At 41.3% G+C, this 27,924-nt stretch overlaps 1 protein-coding gene across 2 annotated transcripts; it reads left to right on the top strand.

Annotated features, from left to right (window-relative positions):
• Window positions 1–565: 565 nt before the first annotated feature.
• On the top strand, window positions 566–25,950 carry TRIM4 (tripartite motif containing 4). Of its 2 annotated transcripts, XM_008536544.2 has the most exons (8): window positions 630–1,347; window positions 2,938–3,011; window position 3,057; window positions 9,286–9,381; window positions 10,327–10,557; window positions 14,541–14,563; window positions 14,827–14,924; window positions 20,740–25,950. In XM_008536544.2, the coding sequence occupies exons 1-8, from the start codon at window positions 748–750 to the stop codon at window positions 21,324–21,326; spliced, it is 1,710 nt and encodes a 569-aa protein (XP_008534766.2). In that variant the 5' UTR covers window positions 630–747; the 3' UTR covers window positions 21,327–25,950. The 2 variants fall into 2 exon arrangements, with proteins under 2 accessions (XP_008534765.2, XP_008534766.2); XM_008536543.2 differs by lacking the exons at window positions 2,938–3,011; window position 3,057 and having other exon boundaries at window positions 566–1,347.
• Window positions 25,951–27,924: the final 1,974 nt, after the last annotated feature.

Below are 27,924 nucleotides of genomic sequence, written 5' to 3'. Positions count from 1 at the left end.
GGGAAGTCTCAGATCTAGGAAAGACCATCGAATCCTAGATTCTCTTCCCCTGACTTATCAGAACCTCTATCTACAGTGGGTGAGTGTGTCCCATGCTATGAGAATGGGCTGCTTCTACCTGGAGTCTGTCTCCGATGCTTGGGAAGAAAGAGAAGGAAATCAGGGTGGGAGGGCGATCAGATAGTCCCCACTAGCTCGTGGGGGAGCACTCCCTTTCCTGCTCTGTCCCCGGGAAAGTCGGCTCTCCAGTTCCCTGGACTCCTCAAACTCCAGGAGAGTTGTGGGCTCCCAATTGGTGGGCTTCTTGGGGGCAGTAGGAAATCCTGCTTTTTTGGGAACCCAACTAGACCTTGCTGTCGGAGGCCGAGAACAGGTTCTATTCCCTGGAGAAGGAGGCTGAACGAAAAAGGCGAGACTTCAGGGAGAGCAAGCCTAACGGGCCCAGGGCCGCCTTAGCCCACTCCAGCCCAGCTTCCCAGACCTCTCCAGCTCTCCGCCCTCCACGCCGCTAGGCTGCAGCCTAGGACTCCAGGATTGAAAGTGCCGGGAGCGGCCGGCGAACGCTGACCCCACCCCTCAGCCTTGACGGACAGGCCAAGTCCATTGGCGCCTCCCCGTTTTGCTCCACCTGCGGCTCCGTCGCAGCCCTAGAGCGCACTCCATGAATCCGTGGGCTCCTCAAGTCCCCTCTAGGCTGCCCGGGGGGATTTCCGCATCTCTATTGTCGACCGAAGGCGCCCCCCCGTCATGCCCCGCGGCCAGGCCAGCACCGCCCCAGGCGGAGACCCGCGGCTTCCGGTCTCGCGCGCTTCGAGCCCGCAGCGCCCGCGGAGGAGGGTCGCCGTCGGGTCGGCGCGCGCCCCGGCTGGGTCCCGAACCCCGGAAGAGAGACTACGCTTTCCCCTCCCTTGGGAGGCGCCGACCGCGACTCCGGCTCTGGGGCAGAGAAGCGGCATGGAAGCCGAGGACCTCCAGGAGGAGCTGACCTGCTCCATCTGCCTGGACTATTTCGAGGACCCGGTGTCCATCGAGTGCGGCCACAACTTCTGCCGCGGCTGCCTGCACCGCAGCTGGGCGCCGGGCGGCCGCCCGTTCCCCTGCCCCGAGTGCCGGCAGCTGTCGTCGCCCGCGGCCCTGCGGCCCAACTGGGCCCTGGCCCGGCTCACGGAGAAGACGCGGCGCCGCCGCCAGGGCCCGGTGCCCCCCGGCGTCTGCGGCCGTCACTGGGAGCCGCTGCGGCTCTTCTGCGAGGACGACCAGCGGCCCGTGTGCCTGGTGTGCAGGGAGTCCCAGGAGCACCAGGGCCACTCCATGGCGCCCATCGACGAGGCCTTCGAGAGCTACCGGGTGAGCCGGCCGTTCCGGGGCTGCTGGTATTGCCCGGGAATACTTAATTCTCATGAAAGACCCAGGAGTCCCATTGCAAGAATGACCCCCTCCACCTGAGTTTTAGAGAAGTTAAGTGACACACGGATCTCAGAGTTGGAGTTAAAACTGGCCTTGGGAGGGGCGGTGCAAGGCTCAGTCATCACTGTGCAGAATTTTCAAGGGACTGTCCCCCAGGGGCTTCTGGTTTGAGACAAACATAATGACAGGGTGTATACCAGTGCCGTTCAAAAGAAACATAATATGAGCCACATATGTAATTGAAATTTTTTCCAGTGGTAAACAGAAACAGATGATGGTAACTTTAATAATGTATTTTATTTAACCATATTGTCCAAACTATTGTCATTCAGCATTAATTCGTATGAAAAATTATCAGTGAGATATTTTAGTTCTTTTTTCATACTAGGTCTTTGAAATCTGTTGACAGCACGTATCAATTCGGACTCTCCACATTTCAGGTGCTCATGTGGCTCATGGATGCTATATTGGACAGTGTGGGTCTGTATGTACAAGTGTCATACACAACTGATGATTTGAGAGAAGCCTGACTTGGAGTGATGAGGCTGGGTTTTGTTACTAGCTACCCTCATCAGCTGGGAAAAATCACTTAATATTTGAGTTTGGAGCTTGGCTGTCCTGCCTATCTCGTGGGTTAAGAAGCCTTAGTTGAATAAATCAGTGTACCTTCTCTGCTCCAGCCACGCTGGCCTTCTTGCTTTTGTTTCAAGCCTGTTTTCTTTCTCTACCCTCACTTTCCATCCTTTAGATCCTTTTAGCTTTTAGCTTGAAGACCTTCCTTGATCATCCTTTCCAGAGTAGCCCCACCCCCTTCCGTTACTGACGGTGTAACTCCAGTGCTCTCCGACAGAATTGGTATCTAGTAAGTACTTGTTAAATACAAGAATTTAATGATACAAGTTAAAATGTAAACTGTAAAATGCTAGACAGTTTTATCAGCAGACTATGAACAAGAAACAGATGCAAAGCTAGACTGGAAAGCGTACGTTCATTTCTTCATTCAGTAACCTTTTTTGTTGCTTATTGTATGTCAGGTATTGTTCTAGAATCGACGTCAATGGATGAGAAAGACATGGGCTCTGACTTATTGGGGACGTAAGCATGTAGACGAATAATTTCAGTATATGTGAGAGTTATCAAAGTTTGTTCCAAGTACACAGAAGGTCTGAGGCTGGAGGGATCAGTGAGGAGTGAGGAAAGGCTTCACAGAGGAATTAAATGTGAGTTGATTCTTGAAGGGTGAGTGCAAGGTAGAGGAGAGAATATTCAGGCCAAAGGAACAGCATATTCAGCAGTGTGGCGCCGTGGAATAATGTGTGCTGTATAAGAGGACTAGAGGTTGCTCCATACTTCTGGAGTGTAGAGCGTGGGAGGGAGGATGGAAGGAGTTGAGGTTGAAGAAACAGGTGAAAGCCAGTCCTGAAGGATCTTGTTCATCATACTGAAAAGATTGAGCTTTCTCTTTCAGGCAGTGGCAGTCATCGAAGGATTTTAAGGCAGGGAGTGACATGATCAGTTTCTTTGCTTTAGAAAGATCCCTTTGGCATCCATGTGGATGAATGGAGAAGGCCAGTTCGGCTACTGTTGCACCATTTCAAGCAGGAGTTATTAGGGGCCTGCATTAGTGCAGGGCAGGGGTGATGGAGAAGAGTGGATGGATTAATTATGAGCTGGAGTTGAATGACTTGGTGACTAATCGGACTTGGTTGGTCAGGGAGAGATGGGAGTCTAGGATGGCAGTCCAGGTATCAGGTGCTCATTTGGGATGTGTTGAGTGTGAAGTATCTGTGACAGAAAGTCCAAGGAAGAGGGACAGGAGGCAGGGGGCATAGGAAGGTAGAAACACAGTATTTTAGAATCATCAGCCTATCCTTGAAGTCATGGAAGAAGTAAGCAGATGAGATTTTCCCAGGGGGACAAAAGGGTAACGAAAAGGGTAACGAAAGAGGGGCGTGAAGAGAAGCTTGGGAAACACCAATATTCAGTAGCCAAAAGAGGTTGAAGGACCCATGAGAGAAATGGAAGGGAAAATACATTTGTGGGGGAGGGCTGAGACAAGTGTAAGTGGTTGGATCTGAAAGGGGAAAATAGCACTTAAAGCTTCAATCCTCAGCAATAATAGTAATAATAATATTAATACTAGCATCACTTATTGATGACTTATGCACCACCCACAGTTCTAAGCATTTTTTGTGTAGTAATTCTTTAATCCTCATAGCAGCTCTATTAGATGGATTTTGTTATCCCCATTTTGCAGATGAGGCAACTGAGGCACAGAGACGTGAGGTCACTTGCCAAAGGTCACAGAACTAGGAAGTGGCTAAGCTTGGACTGAGGTCCTCTAACCCCTAGTCCATTGCACTTTTCACTATGCTACAGCCAATCTAGCTGAGAAGACTTCTTGGAGGAGGTGGGATTTCAGGATTAAACAAATGGTCCAGCAGCTGGGGAGTGAGTGGGTAAGACTAATGCTGCCGTGGGTTGAATGTCACAACGTTGACTGGGCAGGTATTCAGGAGTCAGGTCATTAGGCAGAATTCCCCAGTGTGTGTCCTTTTCTGCACCCTCCTCTGCTTAGTCATTGCTCCATTGAGCCATCTCCAGCTCCATCCCCACCCCAAGTTAGAAAAGCATTAACTCGCTCTTGGGAGGAGCGACCCTGTTTCCACCATCCCATTCCTAGCTCAAACTCACATGGGTGCACTGTGTCTTAGAAGTTGGGACCTCTCTAAGTCCATGGAAAATACCTCCCGTCCTACACGCATACCTGGCCCTGCACACGTGTGCCAGATGCTTCCTCTCAGGATCTGAGCCCCTGAGCACTGTATCTAGGAAACCTGCTTTGATGAATTCCTAGCCCACTCTGTTTGCTCCTTCGGGCCACACCAGTGGTTCAGGATACACATTGGGACCACCCAGGAGCACTTTTAGGAAATAGCCAAACCAGGCCTCTCCCTCACTCCCCGCCCCCAGGATTTTGATTCGGTTGGTAGGGCTGTTGGCGTCAGCGTTGTTTAAAAGTTCTTTAGGCTATTCTGATGTACAGATAAGATAGAGAACCATGGACCTACATCTTAGTACTTTCACGGAGGGAAATCTCAAAAAATCTTTTCCAACGGAAGTTGGTTTTAAGAGAGTCGTTGGTCATGGGGGAGAGAAAGAACAGAGAAAGAAATAGCTTCAAAAACTTCAGGGAGCAAATTGTTTGCATGGAAAAGGCTTCCAAGCATAGCTCTTCTTTCCCTCATGCCAATATTTAGTCCACTGACTCTAGGAGCCAATCCCTTCATTGGTATTCATTTAACAAATACTTCTTGAACACCTGTTTTGTGTCAGATACTGTACTGCAGTACCAGACACAGCACTGGGAATACAATGGTGAACAAGACAAAGACTGTTTCCATGGATCTCACAGTCTAGTTGGGCTGGGCTTAGAAGGTAAACAATCGACAGACAAATAAATGACATAATCACAGGTTGTGATGTGTGCTGTGAAAGAGATAATGTGCCATGACAGAGAAGTAACAGGGGCTTTCATAAGGTGAACACAGTAGTCTTCTCTGAGGAGATGACATTTCAGTTGAGACCTGATGGATGAAAAGAAGTCAGCCATCTGAGGAGCTGTGGGAAGAACGTTCCAGACAGTGGACGGCAAATTCAAAGACCCTGAGGCTGTGAAGAGCTGGACGTATTATTGAACTGAAAGAAGGTCTCTGCACCTGGAGCATCATGAGAAGGAGAAAAGTAGCACAAGATGAGCTGGGAGATGTAGACAAGGGTGGGGTCATTTTGGGCCATAATAAGGTGACATAATAAGGTGTTTGGGTTTTCTTGGTGGTGAGGAAAGTCAGTGAAGAATCTTAAGCAGGGGAGTGACATGATCTGATTGATTTTTAGAAAGATTATTCTGCCTTCTCTGGATAGCGGATGAGAGAAGGACAAGATTGGAAGTAGGGAGGCTAGTCAGGAGGTTATTGTAGGTGTCCAGACAGGAGACGATGGTGGCTTGAACCAGGAGGTGGCAGTAGGGATGGTGGAGGTCGTTAGATTGAATACAGAGGTTACAATGACTGAAATTCACAGAACCTAAGGGCTGGGATGGTATTCAAGAGACCAGCTAGTCCAGTGGTCTTCATCTTATAGTTAAGGAAGCTGTGACACAGGAAATGTGTGAGGCTGACTTGCTCAGATACACAGCTAGTTTGTGCAGGTCTAGACCGAAACTCAGGTCTGATTTGAAGTTTGATGTTATTTGAACTACAAGTCAGCAAACGTATTCGTTGTATAAATGTATACTTTTTTATTATGCTTATGATTTTCTATATGCAATTTTCTGATGTTAAATGCAAAGAAAGTGATTTTTTAAACTTCTGCTACCTCTGTCTTTGAATTGCTTGGTGTTGCCCTCCTGCCACCTTGTGGCAGTTCCTGTCGTTGCAGGGAAGGAGTTTTCTAACCTTCTCAAAAGGTTGCCAGGTTTCCTCAGGGGCCCTGGTTAGATCTGGCTGTGGCAGGATTCAGAAAGACTAGGTGGAGTATTGGCTAATAGAACCAATCATACAGGATAATTCCTGCATACTGGAATTGTTAAGGACTTCTGAAAAATTGACAAGTTCTACTTAAAAGATTATTTAATTTTTTCCCATTATCAAACAAAAGTGAAAAATTAAAAAAAAAAAATCTTGGTCACAATTCAGAGGAGCTATTCATCTCATTACAAGCCTCACACGTAGATCAAATTTGACACTGATGACAAAGTGGCAGATATATAACTGAATAAAGGAATAAAATTACTTGAGCTAGCATACTGAGTAGCAGGATTATATACCTAGTTAACAACTATGGGTAATAAATAGATTGTGTAATGTTAGGAAACATTGTATTAGGAAGAAGATAGCACAGGTGATTGTGTGATCTATAACAGAATTATATAAATCTCTTTATAACCTACTTTTATTTTTCCCCAGCGTTTTGCTATGCAGTTTTCAAGCATTCATCAAAGTTGAAGGAATTTTATAATAACACTAGTATACCCACATCTGGATTCTGCCATTAACATTTTACTCTGTTATCACCTATCTATCCGTCTGTATCTTCTCTGCATCTACCAATTATTTTATTTTGAAGCATTTTGAAGTTAATTGCAGATAGTACACTTCTTCCTGTATTTTAGTATGCATATCATTAACCAGATTTAACATTTTTTATGGTATTATTTGAGGTAAAATTTCGTACAATTAAATACACACCCTTTAAGTGTCCATTTGCTAAGCTTTGAGAAATGCATACACCTGGGCACCGCAGGCTCATCTCAAGATAGAGAACACTACCCTTACCCCAGGAAGCTCCTTCACACCCTTTCCCAGTTAATCTCTGCTCGCTCCCCCATCCAATACAACCACTGTTCTCGTTTTTTTCCACCACAGATTAGTTTTGCCTGTTCCGGAACCTCATATAAATGGAATCATATAGTCTGTACTCTTCTAAGTAGGCTTCTTTTGCTCAGCACGTTGATTTTGAGATTCATCCATTTTGTGTCAGTAGTCTGTTACTTTTTACTGCTGAGTAGTATTCCATTATGTGAATAAGCCGCTCTGAATATTCTTGTACAGGTCTTTTTGTGGACACATGTTTTCATTTTTCCTGTGTCTAAGAGGAGAATTGCTGGGCCCTGGGATTAATGTATGTTTAGTTTTATATGTTTTTCCAGTGTGGTTGTACCATTTCACACACCCACCAACATTGTATCAGAGTTCATGTTGCTCCACATCCTTGCCACCTTTGGTGTTGTCAGCCTTTTAGATTATCTAACTTTATTTTAACCATTGTCATTTGTAAATGATTGGAAGTAAACTGATAATGCTTAGTTTTAAAAAATTCTCCTAGGAGAACCTGATATCAGAAATCTCAAGAGTCCGTTGCACCCCTATGTTCATCGCAGCATTATTTACAATAGCCAAGATGTGGAACCAGCCTACATGCCCAGAAACTGATGATTGGATAAAGAAGATGTGGTATATATACACAATGGAATACTACTCAGCCGTAAAAAAAGACAAAATTGGCCCATTCACAACAACGTGGATGGACCTCGAGGGTATTATGTTAAGCGAAATAAGCCAGTCAGAGAAAGACGAACTCTGTATGACTCCACTCATAGGTGGAAGTTAGTATAGTGATAAGGAGATCAGATCGGTGGTTACCAGGGAAAAGGGGGGGTGGGGGGAGGGCACAAAGGGGGAAGTGGTGTATCCACAACATGACTAACAAAAATGTACAACTGAAATCTCACAAGGTTGTAATCTATCATAACATTAATTAAAAAAAAAAAATTCTCCTAGGGAAGAATTAAAATAAAATTGTATTGCTAGTTTCTTAGTTCTATTCATTTTTTTTTCTTTTAGCTTTTTGTTTTGATGTACATTCAGACTTAAGGAAAGTTGCCCTAGGACACTCTTCAGCATTTCACAGTATTCACCATTTGTTAAGTTAAATTTTCTCTACCTTTGGTATATAAGAAACCATTCTCTCTTGGTTTTTCGCCAACCACTCATCTAGTTTCTTTGCAGGATTTTCGTCCTCTGCACACGCCTTAAACGTAGTTGTTGCAGTTCTAGCCTTGATCCTCCTCTTCCTCTGTAGAATCTTACCCGCTCATTTTACGCACCCGCGTGGCTTCCACTGCTGCCTGTGCTTTAACCCCTAAATCTGCTTCTGCAGCTCAGATCTCCTTCTTGACTCTTAACTGCTAACTATGTCCACTTGTCTGTCCCAGAGACATCTCAAACTCAGTTGATTCAAGTTGAATTTATTTTCTTTCCTTCCATTTGCATACTGCTCATTTCCCTCTATTTCCTAACTTGGTAAATAACCTACGATCCAGCTATTTACTCAAGCCAGAACCCAGGGGCTAAAGCTAGACTCCTTCCTCCTGTAACCATTTGGTCATCACTTCCTGTTGGTTTTCCCCTTGTGTGTGTCTCTCACCTGCCCACTTCTGTCTCTAAGGTCGTGTCTGACATCTGCTATAAGGTGCTGCCCCTGTCCAGAGCCCACTTTGTTAGTGTTGATTGACTCATTTTATTTTTTAATAGCTTATTCAGGTTTTTAAATTACAAAAATCATATATGCCTCTTGTAGAAATTCAAACAAAACAGAAATTTATACAATTTCTAGTCTTCGCCCCCGGCTTCCAACCCATTTTTATTCCCCAGAAATAACCAGTGTTAATAATACTTAGGTATATATCCTTCTAGATATTCCTTCTGTTCAAATACAAACACACACACTCACACACACGTGCACAGGCATGTATATTCTTTTCAAAACATAATTATGCAATACTCTTGTTTTACAGCTTAGTTTTAACTTAATATAACATGTCGATATATAGAGAGCTGCCTGAAATTGATGCAGAGTATCAATATACCATAATTTATGTATTACTTCCCCATTTATGGATAATGAGTAATGCTGCAGTGAACATTCCTATGCACACGGATTATTTTTGCTAGTGTTTTGTGGCATAAATTATTAGAAGTAGGATTATGCACATTTTAAATTTTGTTAATTCTGCCAGTTTCCTTCAAAGAGGTGGCACCTTTCTACTCTCCTACTATTATGGTGCCAGATGCCTTCTCCTTTGCCAATACTGTGTAATTATTAATCTTCTAACAATTTTTAGTTTTTGCCCACTTAGTAGGCAAACTCTATAAAGTGTTATGGTGATTTGAGAACAGAGTATTTCTTTCACATAGGCCTGTGACCTTCAACATTTTCTCAGTCTCATTCCCTTTTTGGATTAGGTGAGTTTTAGCTCTTGAACAAGGAAGATACTTGGAGAGGTGATTTCTCTCTGATATGTGTTTCTGCTGGCAGGAAAAACTCCTTAAGATTCAATGTAGTCTGATGGCCAAGATGAAGAAAGCCATGGATTTACAGGACGTGGAAGTGAAGAATGCTGCAGAGTGGAAGGTAACAGCAGAAGTGGTCAGGCATTTCTTGCCCCTGAGGCCCATTCAGTCCAAGGCTGCTTAAGGGGTTTTGCTTGAAAGAGCTTGCAGGATGTCATCACTTGTCAGGCGCCTGGCAGATAAGGTGATAGAACGGGAAGCATCTGTCCCTACTGACCTGTGGCTTTGGGAGATGTGAGTTCCACACACTTCATCCTCATATCTCTATTTTGTGGTAGTGTGCCCTTCCTTACCACTTTTTCCTAAATATACATCCTAGTTTAGAGTCACTTCGGGTCCATGGCATTGTGGAAGGTAAAATGGACTTAGCTTTCAGAGATGCTAGTCTTGTTGCGAGGCATGATGTGCGCACACGTGCGCATCTAAAGATTTCACAAAACTGAACAGTAGGTGTTCTGAGAGCTAAACTAAATAATAGATGTGAAAGTGCATTTTAGTTTAAAAAGTATACAAACAGGGCACTGCTATCAGTACAGTTATGTATCGCTTAACAACTGGGGTATGTTCTGAGAAATGCATCGTTAGTGATTTCATCAATTTGTGAACACCATAGAGTGTACTTACACAAACCTAGATACTATAGCTTGTCACACACCAGGGCTATATGATACTAATCTTATGGGACCATTGTTGTATTTGTGGTCCTTTGTTGACCACAACAAAAGGACCGCAACAAAAAGGACCATTTGTGGTCCTTTGTTTGTGGTGCGTGACTTCAGCAGAGACTCAAATGTTACAAAGAATGAATTAATACTGTAAAGACTAGTACGGAGATATCAAGTAAATATAAATAGAGGAGTAGTGGAAATTTGTTGGCGGCGGGCAGGAGCTTTTCTGGAGGAGATGGTTAGGATGGAAGGACCATGGATTGTTGGGGAGACGTGCAAGGAATTTAGGCGCAAGGGCCAAGCACAACATGGACTGAGCAAATCTCATGTGACTGTAGGAGAAGCTGAAGAATCAGCGGTTAAGATTCAGCACAGAGTTTGCAAAGTTGCACCGCTTTCTGGCTGAAGAAGAGCAACTGTTTCTTCAGAGACTGAGCAAAGAAGAAGAAGAGGTGAAGAAGAAGGGGAAAGACAACATGTTACGGCTCAATCAAATGATCGCTTCCCTGAGGAAGCTCATCGCAGAGGTCGGGGAGAAGAGCCAGAGCTCCACCCTGGAATTGCTTCAGGTGAGGCGGGCGGGGGAGGGGTAAGTTCACAGCGTTAACTGATCTCCCTCTGGTCCTTAGAGCTGAATGTCTTTCTTGGTGAGTGGGTTTAATAGAAGAAATGTTTTCTCTGTTGATAATTGTGTTACTACTGTCATTATAAAATTAGAGTCAAAGATTCACCATTCAAAGGAAATTAAGGTGAAATTTAGGTATGCTGAGCTCAGGTAATGTGAGGTACTTAGATTCACTTGGTCTAATGGTTTATCTAGGATCTAAAGCACATATAAGACTTCCGTTCATCTTATTTATATGTTTATAATTCTCTGTTAAAACAGTAAAACAGCAAACATAAAACCACAAAGTAGATAATTGTGTCGACAGTTTTTAAGAGAAATTTATCTTTCTCACTAGTTCTTTTTTTTTGGTGTGGAAGATTGTCGCTGAGCTAACATCTGTGCCAATCTTCCTCTATTTTTTATGTGGGACACTGTTAGAGCGTGGCTTGACGAGCAGTGTGTAGGTCTGTGCTCGGGATCCAAACCCATGAACCCTGGGCTGCCAAAGTGGAGCATGTGAACTTAAGCACTACGTAACCAGGCAAGCCCCATCTCACTAATTTTTAACCGTTACAATCACAGCTTGATATAACTTTGTTCTTAGCCCTAGATTTTGATTGGTATGTTTATTTAAATAATTTCTAAATATTTAGCAACCTTTAAAAGATTATAATTCTGATTCATTAGCACTTAGATTTGGGTCTGTGGGCCACTTTGTTACCAAAAGGCCTTCCCTTGAGTTAATCTTTACCATCATATCCTCTGTAGGTAAAGTGTCCTTATAGCTTCTTTCAGTTTTTGGAGGATCCAACGTTTGTGACTGTCTTCTTTTTCTTTCACTAAAAGAATTCACTTTTGGTCTCAGATCCCTCAGAACTCTCTTTCCTCCATATCATGTGACTGAAGATGAAGGAACCATTGAAGAATCAAGAATACCTTCAGTCTGCCATTACTATTTTTTCTTATCAGAAGGAGACAATTTTCTATTCTACTCTTAAGGAAGAGAGAAACGTGACCCACTCACCAGTTATTTTCAACAAGAAATTGCTATCTGGGTGTTATATCTAAATGTAATGATTTCCAAGAATTGTCTAAAACTTGTACAACTTGCTTGAGCAATGAAGCTACAATGACATATCCAAATATATACTCCAGCAGAATCTTTGGAAGACCATGTGTAAACAGTGTTCTTAAAATATAGGTTTAACATCTAGTCAGAGTCTAAAACCTCAAAGATATACATGAAGCAGCAAAATGCTTACAAAAAAATATATCAGCCAACATAAGTGCAGGGTTAGGGAAGTGATTAAAGAAGGTGGAACTGGATCATAGGATCTCGGAGCCTAAGAGAACTTACTTTACTGATTTTGTCCATCCATGGGTCTATCCATTTGTTTTTTTCATTTGTTCCTTCACTTTTAGCACATAACTAACTTCTATTCTTTTTAGAAACAGAAACATTGAAAATAAAAATCATTCTGTTGTGCTTAATTTTTATCTTTTGATTTGAATGCTCTTGCAAAATATGTAGCATTGCTTGGGTGTATGTGTTTTTAATTTATACAATGATTTTGAGTTCTTGTTGCATTCTGTTTCTTGCCTTTTTCCTTAGGCACTATGTTTTTAAGATCCAGTCCTGTTGCTATATAAACATTTAATCCATATGTCCATCCACCACCTTTTGTGCCATTTCCCTCTTCTAGTAATGGATACCCAGGTTGCCCCCAGCACTGTTACCACTACAAGTAATGCTGTAGTGAAATCATCAATGTCTGCCCTTGTCGTTATTGTTTTTGTCCTTATTGGTTCTTGAGTTTGCTCTCTGGCTCTTTCCTCAACATCTCGAGTTGACATGCTTAACTTACTTAGATTTACCCTTTTGTTTGCTGGTAAATTTATGCTATACTTTCACCTTTAAGTATTGCTTTAACTGTGTCCACAGATTTTGGCAATATTATTTTTACTGTCATAATAAACATTTAAAAACATTTTAAGTATAACATCTATAGAGAAAAATGTATAAATCATAAGCTTGACAAGTTATCGCTAAGCGACCCACCCATGTAACCACTACCCACCTCAAGAAATAGAATGTGAGTGGCATCCCAGAAGCCCTCCTCATGCCTCCAGTCAATGCAACTTCCCTTCTCCTCAAAGGTATTCTCCTTCTAGACTTCTCACTCTTCTTTTTGCCTGCTTTTGAGTAAGAATCTTTCAGTATGCACTCTTTTGTGTCTGGATTCTTTTGTTCAACATTATGTTTGTGAGATTGTTCTATGTTGTTGTACTTGGCAGTAGATGTTTGTTTTCATCACTGCTGAGCAGTAGTTCTCAATCAGGAGTCATTTTGCTCCCCGAGGAGGACGATATCTGATGTTTTTGTTGTCACAACTCAGGGGTAGTTACTACTAGCATCTAGTGTGTAGAGGCCATGGATGCTGCTGAGCATCCTATAATGCACAGAACATGCCTCCCCCACAGTTCCCAGCAAAGACTTCTCCAACCCAAAATGTTACTAGTGCCGAGGTTGGAAAACCATGCTGTATAGTATCCCATTGTGTCAATATACCAAAATGTATTATTCATTTTCCTCTTGGTGAAATCTGGGTTGTTTTTAGTTTTACTGTTACAAAAAAGCACTACCAGCGTGCCTTTTTTGGTGCACTTATGTATACATTTCTGTCCATTGTGTACCTAGGAGAACAATTCCTGGTCACAGGGCATGCATATGTTCAGTTGAGTAAATGATTCCAAACCGTTTCTCAAAGTGATTGTATTAATTTTCACCATTACTAGCAATGTGTGAGGGATCCAATTGCTCAATATCCTCATCAATACTTAGAATTGTCAGTTCTTTAATTTTGGCTATCCTGGATGTATATATATTATCTCATGCTCTCGATCAACACTCCTTTCTTCCTCCCAAAGGGTGGATGGTGTTTCCCTGATGACTAATGAGGTTGAGAACTTTTTCATATGGTAATTAACTGTTTTGATATACTCTTTTAAAAAAAACCAACTCTCCTGAGGTATAATGTACATATCATATAATTCACCCATTTTAAGTGTACAATTGAGTGATTTTTCTGAATTTACCAAGTTGTGCATTCCTCACCACAGTCTGGTTTTATAGCATTTCCATCAGCCCAGTAAGATCCCTCATGCTTGTTACAGTTAATCTCTGTTCCTACTCCCAGAGCCAGACAACTTACTTTTCTGACTGTTTAGATTTCCCTTTTCTAACTATGTAAACAGAAGCATACAATATGTGGTCTTTTGTGTATGGCTTCTTTCATTTACTATAGTGTTTTTGAGATTCATTCATGTTGTAACACATATTAGTGTTGTATTAACATACCTTTTAAAATGCCCGAATAGGATGCCATTGTAGAATATACCACATTTTGTTTATCTCTTCTCCAGTTGATGGACATTTGGGTTGTTTCCACCATTGGCTCTTATGAATGGTGCTGCTATGAAGATTTGCCTGCCATTCTTTGTGTGGACATATATGTTCATTTCTCTTGGGTAGATAGTAGGAGTAGAATTGCTGGGCTATGTGGTATATTTATGTTTCACTTTTTAAGAAACTGCCAAACCTTTTTTCAAAGTGGTTGAACCATTTTATATTCTTACCACATCCTCACCAATATTTGTTGTCTGTGATTAAATAGATGGAGAAATAGGCAAAAGGCCAGGAGAGAGTTAATGTCATAGGGCTAAAGGAGAAAGAATAGAGTTTCAAGAAAAGAATTGGTCAACATTGTCAAATAGTGCAGAGGCGTCACATGAAAAAAGACTACGTTGTATCAACCCATTGGCTTTGGCACTGTGAGATCATATGTGACATTAACAAAAACAACTGACAGAAAATACCTGCTTACAAAGTTGAGTACTGCATCTCAAGAGGAAGATCCATCACTTACTTCTTTCTTTTTTTTGCAGAATCCAAAAGATGTGTTGACCAGGTATGAGCTCCTGCTTTCTTTTGAGGCCCTGATTGGAGTGGTAAAGATACAGCTGAGCAGAGAGGGAAACATGGCCTGGGCTCCATAGATCAATCTGGGCACACCCTGAGGGGTCTGTGGAGGAGGAATTCTACTGTTCATTTTTGGAAGGAGGAATGCGAAAGAAGTGATCTCAGCTTTGGGCTTGGAACCTTCAGGTGGGAGTTGGGGGTCTTGGCTGCCCTAGCTGTCGCCTAAAAGAGCAGCCTCTGTACTTTCTTTAGGAGTGAGAACCAGGATGTGAATTATTCCCTTGAAGTTCTAAAGGTGAAGACTGTGTGCCGGATACCAATGATGAAGGAAATGCTGAAGCGATTCCAAGGTGAGCAGAATTTCTAGGATATGGCGCTCCCTAGAAATCTTTCAAGTAAGAGAATAATTAGTGAGAAAAGTCTGGAAAGGAAGGAGGAAACAGCATGCAGTTAACACAAGTGTCAGGAAAAATGGTAATAACTACTTGAATATGCTTCATTCAAGAAACGTTTATTTAACACATACTGTGTGTTATAAGGTACTGGTGATACAAAAAGAAGAAGACCTATTCTTTTCTTTCTAAGAATTCATTACAGAGACAGACATGTATCACTTACTATAATATAGTGGTGTGAATAACATCTTATAGAAGTCCAGAAGAAGAGCTCTGTTGGAGATGAGGTGGGGGAGTTTTCATGGCAGAGGTGACAGTTCTGAGATTTGAGGGCTGAGTAGGAGTTTGCTGAGTGGAAAATGGGGATATACCCTTCCAAGCAGAGTCAGCAGCATGAGCTAAGGTGTGGATAAAATGAAAGGGGGGTAGCTAATGTGACTAAACCTTAATGTACATTCTAGGGAAAAGCAGGAGCTGAGGTTGAAAAGATGAGTGTAGGAAAGACTGAAGATAAACTTACTGGATCTCCGGGGAAGTACCAAGGCATGTACACGTTGTATAAGCTATGCAGGCAGTTCTCACGTGTGCATCCCTGATTAAGAACCATGTTGTGAGTGTCTACTTCCAGCTAAAATGAAGTAACGGGGACTGGATTTACTCTTCTGCCTGAAACTTAGTTAATTAAAAAAACAAAAACAGAACACACAATACATGAAACAACAGTTTTCAAAATACTGCATGTCAGGTAGTGAAGGACAGTGATCCCTGAAAAATGTGAAACAAATGAGGTAAGCTCTATGATTGCCCCAGCCTGCTGCCTTGCGAGAGTTTCCAGGCCATCTCAGGGAGGATAGCAGGTGGAGCCAGGTAGACTCCCTGAATTGGGGAATGGAGCTGAGAGAACAGGAACAACAAAGCAGTGCGAGTTCAGAGAGCACTGGAGAGGAGAGCTGTACAGAGACAGGATCCTGACGATCTATAGAGGCACCTCCTAAATATTCATCAGAGTGCTGATCAGTACATGGTTGTGAAGAACTATCTGAGGGTGAGGAAGGAAGTTTCTAAAATGATTAGAAGGAACAGTTTCTGGTGCTCTCACAGGGCTAGGAATAGTGCCTGTTCCTATCAGCCAGATTGGAAAGCTCGTAATTCATGGGGCATTGGGTAGAGTACTTAGGAAAATCTTGCCTCACTAGTGGAATAATTAACTATACTGAGCACTACTTTGGACCCACCTTACAAATCATGCAAGCAAGACCCAAAAGGATTGAATTACTTCCCAGTAACTTGACTGCATCCCAGGACAAAGCTCAAGAAGACGGATGGGAATGAAAAAAAGGTTTGAGTACCCAACAATGTAAATTCACAATGTCTGGCATCCGATCAAAGATTACCAGGCATGCATAAAGGTAGGAAAGCATGACCCATAGTGAAGAGAAGAATCAGTTGAAACTGACCCAGAATTGATCTAGATGTTAGAATAAGCATACAAGGACATTCATACATTATAATTGTATTCTCTAAAGAGGCATATAGAGACATGGAAGATATAAAAAAGACCTAGATCGAACTTCTGGAGATGAAAACTACTACATGATGAGATAAAGAATACACTGGTTGGGATTAATAGTTGAGTAGATATTTCAGAACAAAAGATTAGTGAACTTGAAGACAGAACAGTAGAAACTGTGCAAAACGAAACACAGGTTAAAAAAAGAACTTAAAAAATGAAGAGTAAGCTGTGGCACAACTTCATGCAGCCTTACGTATGGTAATCGGGGTCCCTAAAGGAGAGGAGTGAGGATGGAGATTAGACAGAAAAAATATTTGAAGAAATAATGGCTAAACATTTTTCAGATTTGATGAAAACTCTAAGTACAGAGATCCAAGAAGCTAAAGAAACCCTAAGCATGAGAACTATGAAGAAAACTACACCAAGGCACATCATAATCAACTCACTCAAAATCAGCAATAAAGAAAAAATCTTATTAAGAGATGCAACAAGAGAAAGAGGACATGTTACCTAACAGTGGAACAAAGACAAAGGTGACACCACATTTCTCATTGGTAACAATGCAAGTGAGCAAAATCTTTAAAGTACTGAAATTAAAAACTGTTAGCTTAGAATCCTATTCCTGGCAAAAATACACTTCAAAAACAAAGGTGAAATAAAGATGTTTGCAGATATACAAAAACGGAAAGAGTTTACGTTCAACACTGCAAGAAATGTTAAAGGAAGTCCTTCAGGCAGAAGGAAAATGTTACCAGATGGAAGTCTGTATCTACGCAAAGAAGTAAAAGATCACCCAAAGTGGTAATGATGTGAGTAAATATATATATTTTTGTTATTATTTGAATCTCTTTAAATGGTAATTGTGATGGTTAATTTTTCCGTTAAGTTCACTGGGCCGTGGGGTGCCCAGATATTTGGTTAAACGTTATTCTCCGTGTTTCCGTGAGGGTGTTTTGAATGAGATTAACATTTAAGTCTGGAGACTTGAGTAAAGCAGATTGCCCTCCATAATGTGGGTGTTCCTCATCCAGTCAGTTGAATGCCTGAATAGACCAAAAGGCTGAACTTTCCCACAGAGAGAGACTCCAACAGCAGACTGCCTTTGGTCTTCATCTGTAACATTGGCTTTTCCTGCCTGAAGGCTTTCAAACTGGAACATTGGCTATCCCTGGGACTCGAGCCTGCCATCCCACACATATAGTGACTGACAAGTCACATATGAGCCAATCCCTTATAATCTCTCTCTCTGTGCGCTTCCTGTATACACTTCTCTATAAACACTGGTTCTGTGTCTCTGGCAAACACTAACTAATACACTAATTGGCTGTTTAAACAGACAGACAAAAAATGATGTATTGTGGCATTTATAACATATTTACATGTGAGGTGCACAGCAACAACAGATGAAAGTTGGGAGAGGAGAATGGAAGTACACTATTATATGGTTCTTATATGTGAAGTGGTATAATATCACTTGAAGGGAGACTGTGATAAGTTAAAGTTGTATACTGTAAACCTTACAGCAGCCACTAAAATAAAACAAGGAGTTATAGTTAATAAGCCAATAAAGGAGATAAAGTGGAATCATAAAAAAATTACTTAATCAAAGAAGGCAGGAAAAGAGAAAAAAGAACAAATAGGACAAATAGAAAACAAGTAGCAAGAAGATATACACAAACCTAACCATATTAATAATCATATTAAATATAAATGATCTGAATACTGTATTCAAAAGGAAGAGATCGATTGGATTGAATAAAAGAGCAAGACTCAACTATATGCTTCAAGAAACACACATTAAATATAAAGACTTACGTATGTTCAAAGTAAAACGGTGAAAAAAGATATACCGTGCTAACATTAGTAAAAAGAAATCTGGAATGGCTAAATTAATATCAAAGTAGATTTCAGAGCAAAGAATATTACCAGAAATAAAGAAGGTCATTTCCTAATGGTAAAGAGGTCGTTTCATCAGGAGGACATAACAGTTCTAAACAATTATACTCCTAATGATAGAGATTCAAAATATACTAAGCAAAAACTAATAAAGCTGCAATAAGAAATAGACAAATCCACAATTATAGCTGGACTTTTCAATAATTTTCAGAACAAGTAGGCAGAAAATCAGCAAGGATATAGTAGACTTGAATACTACTAGCAACCAACTTGACCGCACTGATGTTTATTGAACACCCAACGACAGCAGAATACATTTTTTTTTAAGGGTACATGGAACATTTTCCTAGATAGACTAGTGTAGGCCATAACACAAATCTCAGTAAATTCAAAAGGATTCAAGTCATACAAAATATGCTCTCTGACCACAAAGTATTTAAGTTAGAAGTCAGTAACAAAAATATCCTTGGAAAATCCTCAGATGTTAGGAAACTAAATAACATACTTCTTAAAAACCCATGAATTAAAGGAGAAATCAAAAGGGAAATTAGTCAGTACTTTGAACTGAATGAAAAAGAAAACACAACATATCAGAATTTGTGGGGTGCAGCTAGAGCAGTACTTAAGGGGAAATTTATAGCACTAACCACCTGTATTAGAAGAGAAGAAAGTTCTCAATTGAGTGACTTCAGTTTCCACCTTAAGACACCAGGAAAAGAAGAGCCCCAAATAAAGCCCAAAGTAAACAGAAGAATGGAAATAATAAAAATCAGAGCAGAAATCATTGCAACAGAATACAGAAAAAAAGGAAAAAACCCAGAAAAATCAATGAAACCAAAAGCTGGTTCTTTGAGAATATCAATTTTATTGATTATCTTTAGCCAAAATGACCAGAAAAAAAAAGAGAAGACACACATTACTAGTATCAAGAATGAGAGAGGCAACATCAGCACAGATTCTATACATATTAAAAAGATAATAAGGGAATATTATGAGCAACTTTATGCTGATGGATTCGACAATATAGATGAAATGGCAAAGTCCTTAAAAGACACAAATGACCAAAACTTACTCAAGAAAAAAATAGATAACTGGAATAACCCTTTTTCAGTGAAGGAAATTGGTGTTGTAGTTAAAAACCTTCCCAAATGGTTTCACTGGTGAATTCACCAAACATTTAAGAAATATCTATTCTACATGAACTCTTACAAAAAAATGAAGAGGAGAGAATATTTCCCAGTTCATTCTATGAGACCTGCATTACCATGATACCCAAATCAGACAAAGACATTAAAAGAGAAAAGAACTATAGATCAATGGTCCTCATGAACATAGAAGAATTCTAAAGAAAATTTTAGCAAATTGAATCTAACAATGTATTGAAAGGGTAATACATCGCAATCAATTGGGATTTATCCCAGAAAAGCAGGGTTGGTTTAACATTAGAAAAATCAGTGTAATTCGTTAGCAATCTAAAAAGGGAAAACTATACGATCACCTTAGTAGATGCAGAAGAAGCATTTGTCAAACCTAACATCCATTCCTGGCTTAAAAAAGAGTCTCTGGAACTAGAGTGACAGAGAGGGTTTGAGAGGGAAGAGAATTTGGAGACAGGGAGGAAGTTATAAACAGTTAAAGTGAGAGATGCTAAAGATCTGAGTGAAGGCAGTGGCAGTGGAAATGGAGAGGAGGAAAAGAACCTGAGTGATATTTCAGAGGTAGAGTTGATACAAGTTGGTCACTATCAGCTATTGAGGGTCACAGGGAAAGAAGAGTCAAATAATCTCAAGATTTCAAAGTATGACTGTTTGGATGGAAGTAATGCTCTTACACCTTAGAAAACATAGAAGACAAGATGTCTGCATGTGAGGGAGGATTAGTCTCAAGAGGGTGGAAGGGACTTAGGATAATGAGTTCCATTTTGAGTTATCTCTTGGGGGCCTGTGGAGATGCCCAGTGAGCAGAAACCTTGTCACTGATGACATCTATGTTTACCTGTACAAAGAACCAGCCGGTCAACAACCTTGGTCTGGTACTGATTCCATAAGTCAGAATTTGTTAATGTTTCTCCAAATTTTATGCTGATTATGAAGACTTGGGCCATGAAATAGTGAGCTGCCCATTTTATAGGTCTTGGTCTTTGAGAGCAGAAGGGAATGAAGATTTCAGGTTGCTAAAGCTTGTACTAGGGCCTGCTAGGCCCAGCTGAGGATCAGCTGACAGTCAGCGATGAGTTTCATCTCTAACGGTACTTGTTAGGAGGAGAAGGTTGGAATTGAAGCTGGAAAAGATGGGCATTTCTGGAGGAGGGTTGGTGGTAAGCGATTGCATTATTTATCTCAGCTCTCATTTTCTCTACAGTGGCTGTAAATCCAGCTGAAGACACAGCTCATCCCAAACTTATCTTCTCCCAGGACGGGAGATATGTGAAAAATGGAGCATCAGCCAGTTCTTGGCCATTATTTTCGACAGCATGGAGCTACTTTACTGGATGGAGGAATCCTCAGAAGCCCACACAGTTTGCAGAGAGATTTCAGCATTTACCCTGTGTTTTGGGAAAAAACGTTTTCGCTTCAGGGAAACATTACTGGGAAGTTGAGAACCGAGATAGCCTGGAGATTGCTGTGGGGGTGTGTCGGGAGGACATCATGGGGATTGTTGATAGTTCAAAAGTGTCCCCCAATCTGGGAATCTGGGCTATTTGTTGGAGTCCTGCTGGCTGTCGGCCCCTAACAAGCTTCCCTGTAAGTCCTACCAAGCAAGAGCCAGCTCTTCAACGGGTGGGAGTTTTCCTAGATTATGGGGCTGGGGAGGTCTCCTTCTACAATGCTGTGGATGGAGTGCACCTGCACACTTTTTCTTGTTCTTTTGCCTCATGTCTCCGGCCGTTTTTTTGGTTGAGTCCATTGGCATCTTTAGTCATTCCATCAGTGACTGGTGGGAAATGAGGCTGTTCTTTCTCTGCCCAAGAGTCTTCCTATACCCCAGCCCAGGGACATACATCCCTTGGTCCTCTTCATTCACTTCATGCATATTGATCCTGGATAGTACATCAATACTATCCATTCAGATCCCAATTTCATGATTTGTTTACCTCCCTGGCTGTCGTATGCACAGATACGGCAGACCACGTTGGTTGCCTTTCCAGTAACCACTTGCCCCACCCACTTCTCTCCTTCTCTTCTGGTTCTTCCTAATTCAGCTGTTTAGTATGCGCCCTCCACGTGCTTCAGGAGAGGCAGTCCCATGCAGGGGGTTTCTGGCTAACGAGATAGGAGGAGAAGTTTCCCAAGGTGCTTCTGGGGAAAGTTCTTGTAGCTTTTAAAGAGATGTTAGAAGTGTGTGAAGGGGAAGACGCAGCCCCTCTGATGGTAGCTGCTCTATTGGAATTGAGGAAAGCACAGTAACAGTGGAAAGGAAGAAGAAACATGGTCTTTGTTGCCATTGTTCAGTTGCTGAAATTTCACTAATCCCAAGTTTCTTGTTATATGAGATTATGGCTCCCTTATTGTATAAGGTGATTGTAGTTTCGTTTTCATCACTTGCGCTCTGAAGCATCCCAACGTGCTATAGACTCATAGCATGGACATCTCACCTTAGCGGCTTATCTCACCTTTTCTGAAATGTGACGAATTTATAGAATCTCTTTCTATTTAGTCACGTAATTCCTTCTCTTTCCAGTAACTTCTGATATCCCTCACTTTTCTGGATCAGAAGATTGAGGAAATCTTCCCTTACTCTGCCCGTGTCGTTACTCTTCTTCACCTGACCAGGTCTCTGCCCTCCTGTGTTACGCTATCCGTTTGTCAGATTCATACATTGTATATACAAGATAATTAACGTCACACTGAACACGTTGGGAGCACTTGTTAAGTTTTCACGCCTCTTCACATAATGCTCTCGTATGACTCTTGGGAACAGCTAGATGAGATGGAAATTAAAATACTTTTTTGTCAAGTGAGAGAGCATACCTTTGGAGTAACTCGCTCCGTATTGCTCAGCTGGCAAATGGGAGCGTTGGGACTAAATCCAGATCTCTCTGAGGTGAAAGCCTGCACTCTTCTCCTGTACGTTCATTTGTGGGATCACTTTGTGGGATTGATCCCACCAGTTCGGGGATTGTGGATCAGCTTCATCTTTGTTTCAGGTTTTTATTTTGATCTGTTTTCATCTTGTATGCGTATTTTCCTCACTTTCTTCTCTAGATGGCATGCACCCAGAGGATTATGGCAGTTACTGGGTAGTTATTTTTAAAATAATGATTGTTTCTCTCTGGTTATAAAAGTCATGTTGTACTTATTGTAGAAAATTTGGAACATAAAAAAAGTGTAAAGAAAATTAAAATTATCAGTAATCCCACCTCTACAACATTTTAGTGTATTTCTTCCCAGACTTTCCATAGACTTTGAATAGACTTTCTGGCAGTGATTTAATGAGGCCTCTCACAAAACTTCCAGCAGCCTCCCTAAGCCCTCCTCCCCCTCCTATGTCCCAGCTTATCCTGGCTTGTCTTCCTGTCCAGTCTGAATAGGAAGAATGAACCCCCTCATTCAGTTATTTCTGCTGAGTCCTCCTTAACTCTTCAAGATACTTGCTATTATGAGTTGAATTGTGCCCTTCAAAAAGATACGTTGAAGTCCTGACTGTGAATGTGACCTTATTTGGAAATTAAGCTGAGGTCATTAGGGAAGGCCCTAATCCAGTGTGACTGGTATCCTTTATAGTTAACGGCAAATTTGTACATGCACACACACACACGGAAATGCCCTGTGAAGATGCTGAGGGAAGATGGCTATGGGAGAGATTGACTTTATGCTGCTATAAGCCAAGGAATACCCGGGGCTTCTAGAAGCTGGAAAAGGCTAGAAGCTTCTGAGGGATCATGTCCCTGTCACCACCTTGATTTTGGACCTCTAGCTTCTGAAACTGTGAGACAATTTTCTGTTGTCCATCACCCAGTTTGTGGTACTTTGTTATGGCAGCCCCAGGAAACTTCTACAGTTGCCCATCAGGCCTTTCTCCATCCCTGCCTGGTTAATCTCCAGTCCTTGGGGAAACTCATCCATCCCTTTCCTTGGCTCTTCCTTCTGGGCTGTGGAACCAGGTTGACAGGTTCTGCCACGAAGTATCTCTCTTGACTTCAAGTGGGCTCTTTGAGCTGCTTCGTAAACAAACTTTATTTTTTTAATCCCTTGATTTCTTTTTATATCTCTGGTGGCAGTGATTCCAAATCTTTTCCTCTTTTCTCAAGCCTCTGTGAGCCCCGTGTCATACTGCTGTAGGGAAGGTGAAACTTGACCTCTGCCCATTTTAGGTTTTCAGCTGGGACTGGAACAAAAAGATTAACAAGAGAAAAAACCATGATTTATTCACACATGCAGCACATCATGCAGGAGAAACCTAAAATGAATTGTAACTCAAAGCGGTGGCTTAGAATTCTGGCTAACATAGTATCTTCAACAACAGTAAATTTGTGGAGAAATGCTAAAGGAAAGAAATGACAGTTTTAGGCTGCCAAGGGTGGCAGACTGGGGACATAAATGTATGTGAGGAAACTAATGGAGAAATGTTTGCAGATTCCCCTGCTGCTGTCTCTGAGCTAAGAGTTTGTCTCCAGTAAAGGAGAATGTATATCCTGCCTTGAGGCAGAAACCTGGGAGTTTTTTTCTGGGTTTGCTGCTTAACTGCCTTCACCTCAAAATAGTTTTTATGTTAAAGAGGCATATTTTGGGCTGACACATTGTGGTTTCCATCACTACTAATTCTTGCAAAGAACTTATTTTTTACTGAGAAAAAAAAATGTTCTACTCTACCCTTCTTATTTACAATTCTTTGTTTCTTTTTTGAGTCTTGCTGTTGGCCCCTCTTATCTCAGGTATGGGATGGGGCCCAGGTGTCATATTTATTACAAATAAAACAAACTCTTCTGATGCTTCTCATGCTGAACAGCATTAAGAATAAACTTGTAGTAGTTTTCAGTTTTGCTTCAGATTTCCCTGAGTCTGTATTAATTTCTGAGTCTATGAATTTCTATGTTAATGTGTTATAGGAATCATTAGGAGTGATATTCATTATGCAGCATTTCTCAAGCTTATTTCACCACAGAAATTTTAGCTCTGGGAGCAGCAATTAAGACTTCCCAGAAGACAGTTTGGCAATGACTGTTTATCCTACGCTTTCTTCAGATCTTGACCATCTCAGATTTTGACCTAGACTTGCACTGCCCTGGCCCCCAAAGTTGGTGGGTACGTGCACTGGCGCTGTAAGCTGCGCACACTGTGACCCTGGTAAGGCTCTGCTAAAGTCTTTTCCCTAGAGACTAGGCTTTTGTTATGGAAAACACTCGGCACATTTTTTGATGATTTCTATTCATCCTCCCCTTGCCAGAGCTCTGAGGGGATCTTTCTCAACCTTTCACTCAGAATTTGATGGAGTTCTTGGAGTTAAATCCCATGAATATGTGCCCCGCTCCAATACTGCAGCTCCCAGAAGTTTCTCGCTCTTAAGCTAGTCCACACCCAACTTCTAGCACTTCATCAAAACTACCGTTTAAGTATTCTTATCAGTTTGTTGTTCCAGTGGATTTTGCTTCAGGTAAGCACATCTCAGCTTTGACTCTGGATTTGCCTGTCTGTCCAGAATTGGGGTGGTAATTTGCTGTGAAACCTTGGTTCTCTCATGGGTCCAAGAAAAGCCATTAATTTCGTTTTCTCATCTCTTTCTTATACGGATGTGATTTAGGACTTCCAAATTCTTTATATGTTGGAGCTGAAACTGGAAGTCTTCTATCATATTATTAAAATAGGTTTCTTTTAGAGCTCTATTATGGTTAATTTTCTGTGTCAACTTGACTCAGGGATGCTCAGATAGCTGATAAAACATTTCTGGGTGTTCTGTGAGGGTGTTTCCAGAAGAGATTAACATTTGAATCAGTAGACTGAGTAAAGAAGGTCACTCTCACCAGTGTGGGTAGACATTGTCCAATCCGTTGAGAGCCTGGATAGAAGAAAAATGCAGAGGAAGGGCAAATTTGTTCTTTGCTTGACCTGGGACATCCATCATCTCCTGTCCTTGGACGTTGGTGCTCCTGGTTCTTGGGCCTTCAGACTCGGACTGGGACTCATACCATTGGCCCTTGATTCTTGGGACTTTGGGCCCCCACTGGAACTTACGCCATTAGCACCCTGGTTCTCAGGCCTTTGGACTTGGACTGAATTACACCAGCTTTCCTGTTTCTCCAGCTTGCAGACAGCAGACTGTGGAACTTCTTGGCCTCCCGTGATCACATGAGCCAATGGTCAATGTTCCCTCCTGTTGGTTCTGTTTCTCTGGAGAACCCTGACTAATACAAGCTTATGTAGTTGGGTCTTGCATTTTTTAATCCAGTCTGTCAATTCTTAACTGTTATTTTTAAGCCATTCTACTTTAGAGTTATTGCTTGTATAGTTGTATTAAAATATACTCTTAGCTGTTTTCTGTTAGTTTCATTTCTTCTGTTTCTTTTTTCCTTTTTCTGCCTTTTCTAGTTTTATTGAGCACTTTAAAAATAAAATTCATTTTGTCTCCTCTATTTGCTTATTATTTATACTTCTTTTAAAAGCTTTTTTTTTTAAAAAAATGAAAGCTTTTTTAGTCATTGCCATCTGGTTTACATTGTACATTTTGAACAATCTGAATCTACCTTCAAACATGTGTGGTGAAAGACTATAGCAGTATGGCCTTGATTCCCAGTCTTTGCTCCATTGTTGTCATACATTTCACTTTTACACATGCAATAAACACCCAATTCACTGTTACTATTAATGCTTTAAACACTTTTTTGCTTTAAACATCTTCTTCCGGTATGTTGAAAAGGGTAAGGGGGTATGCAGTAACACACACACAGGCAAAAATGGAAAGGAGACATGAGGCCGGCCCCATGGCCCAGTGGTTAAGTTTGCGCGCTCTGCTTTGGTGGCCCAGGGTTTTCCCAGTTCGAATCCTGGGCGCAGACATGGCACTGCTCATCAAGCCATGCTGAGGCAGCATTCCACATGCCACAACTAGAAGGACCCACAACTAAAAATACACAACTATGTACTGGGGGGCTTTGGGAGAAAAAGGAAAAGTAAAATCTTTAAAAAAATAATGGAAAGGAGACACAATGAAGAAACCTAGGTAACTGAAGATTCATGAGAGATTTTGGAAAGATATTTGTCATAGAGTATCCATACTGATGACTTAGAAGCTATAGACCATATTCAGGCAGCCAAGAGAGACTCTCAGGAAAGATAGAGGAAATCACAGCTTCTCTAGAGTCTGGATGCAGAGACTCCAGCCTTTAATTCTCAGTGACCCGGGTTCGGTTCAGGCCTAAAAGAAAGAATGCAGGAAATAGGTGATTCTGAAGTGCAAAAGATTTCCAGTGTCAAAGGCATCAGGGTCCTCTGGATACACTTGGAAGAACAGCTTTCACAGTCTTACTATTATTGGTGTCATGGTGTAGACCTATGGAACTCTTGTTGACACATCATCCCATTTTGGGTTTCTCATTTAGCATGACACACATACTTTCTTGCTGCTTTATCCATTGCATCCAGTGTAAAAATCTCTGGCTTTTAATTGAACTGTTTAGTTCGTTTATACTTACTTGAATTATTGATAGAGTTGAATTTAAATCTATCAACTTGCTTTTTAAAATTTGGCCTATTTTTTGCCTATTACTCTTTTCCTGCCTTCTTTTGGATTAGTAAAATATTTAAAAAATTTTATTTTGTTTCAGCTATTGGATCTTTAAAGAGCTATACATCTTTTAAAAAATAATTTTATTTTTTATTTATTTTTTTGAGGAAGATTAGCCCTGAGCTAACTGCTGCCAATCCTTCTCTTTTTGCTGAGGAAGACTGACCCTGAGCTAACATCGTGCCCATCTTCCTCTACTTTATATGTGGGATGCCTACCACAGCATGGCTTTGCCAAGCGGTGCCATGTCTGCACCCGGGATCCAAACCAGCAAACGCCGGGCCACCAAAGCAGAATGTGTGCACTCAACTGCTGTGCCACTGGGCTGGCCCCTAAAAAATAATTTTAAGTTTGACATTTTGGTCAACTGTTCTTCAACAAAGATGCCAAGAATACACAATGAGGAAATTATAGGCTCTTCAATAAGTGGTTTTGGGAAAACGATATCCACATGCAGAAGAATGAAATCGTGTTCTTATTCCATACACAAAAATCAACTCAAAATTGTTTAAAGAATTAAACATAAGACCTGAAACTGTAAAACTCCCAGAATAACACATAGAGAAAAAGCTGCTTGACATTGACCTTAGCAAGGATTTTTTGGATATGACACCAAAGTGCAGGCAACAAAAGCAAAAATAAACAAGGGGGATTACATCAAACTGAAAACTGCACAGCAAAGGAAGTAATCAATGAAAAGGCAACCTATAGAATGGGAGAAAATATTTGCAAACCATTATCTGATAGAGGGTTAATAAAAATATATAAGGTGTTCCTACAACTCTACCAAAAATCAAATAACCCTATTAAAAATGGGCAAAGGAT

Source organism: Equus przewalskii, chromosome 12, assembly GCF_037783145.1.
Source record: "Equus przewalskii isolate Varuska chromosome 12, EquPr2, whole genome shotgun sequence".
Taxonomy (NCBI): Eukaryota; Metazoa; Chordata; class Mammalia; order Perissodactyla; family Equidae; genus Equus; species Equus przewalskii.
This window is presented reverse-complemented; position numbering and strand designations above follow the sequence as displayed.

What these genes read in the sequence shown, in the direction of transcription:
- TRIM4 (XM_008536544.2), top strand. Translation starts at nt 748, where the DNA reads ATGCCCCGCGGCCAGGCCAGCACCGCCCCAGGCGGAGACCCGCGGCTT. An exon ending in AGAATGCTGCAGAGTGGAAG is followed by an intron (nt 9,382 to 10,326) that starts GTAACAGCAGAA and finishes ATGTGACTGTAG; the next exon opens with GAGAAGCTGAAGAATCAGCG. An exon ending in CCAAAAGATGTGTTGACCAG is followed by an intron (nt 14,564 to 14,826) that starts GTATGAGCTCCT and finishes TACTTTCTTTAG; the next exon opens with GAGTGAGAACCAGGATGTGA.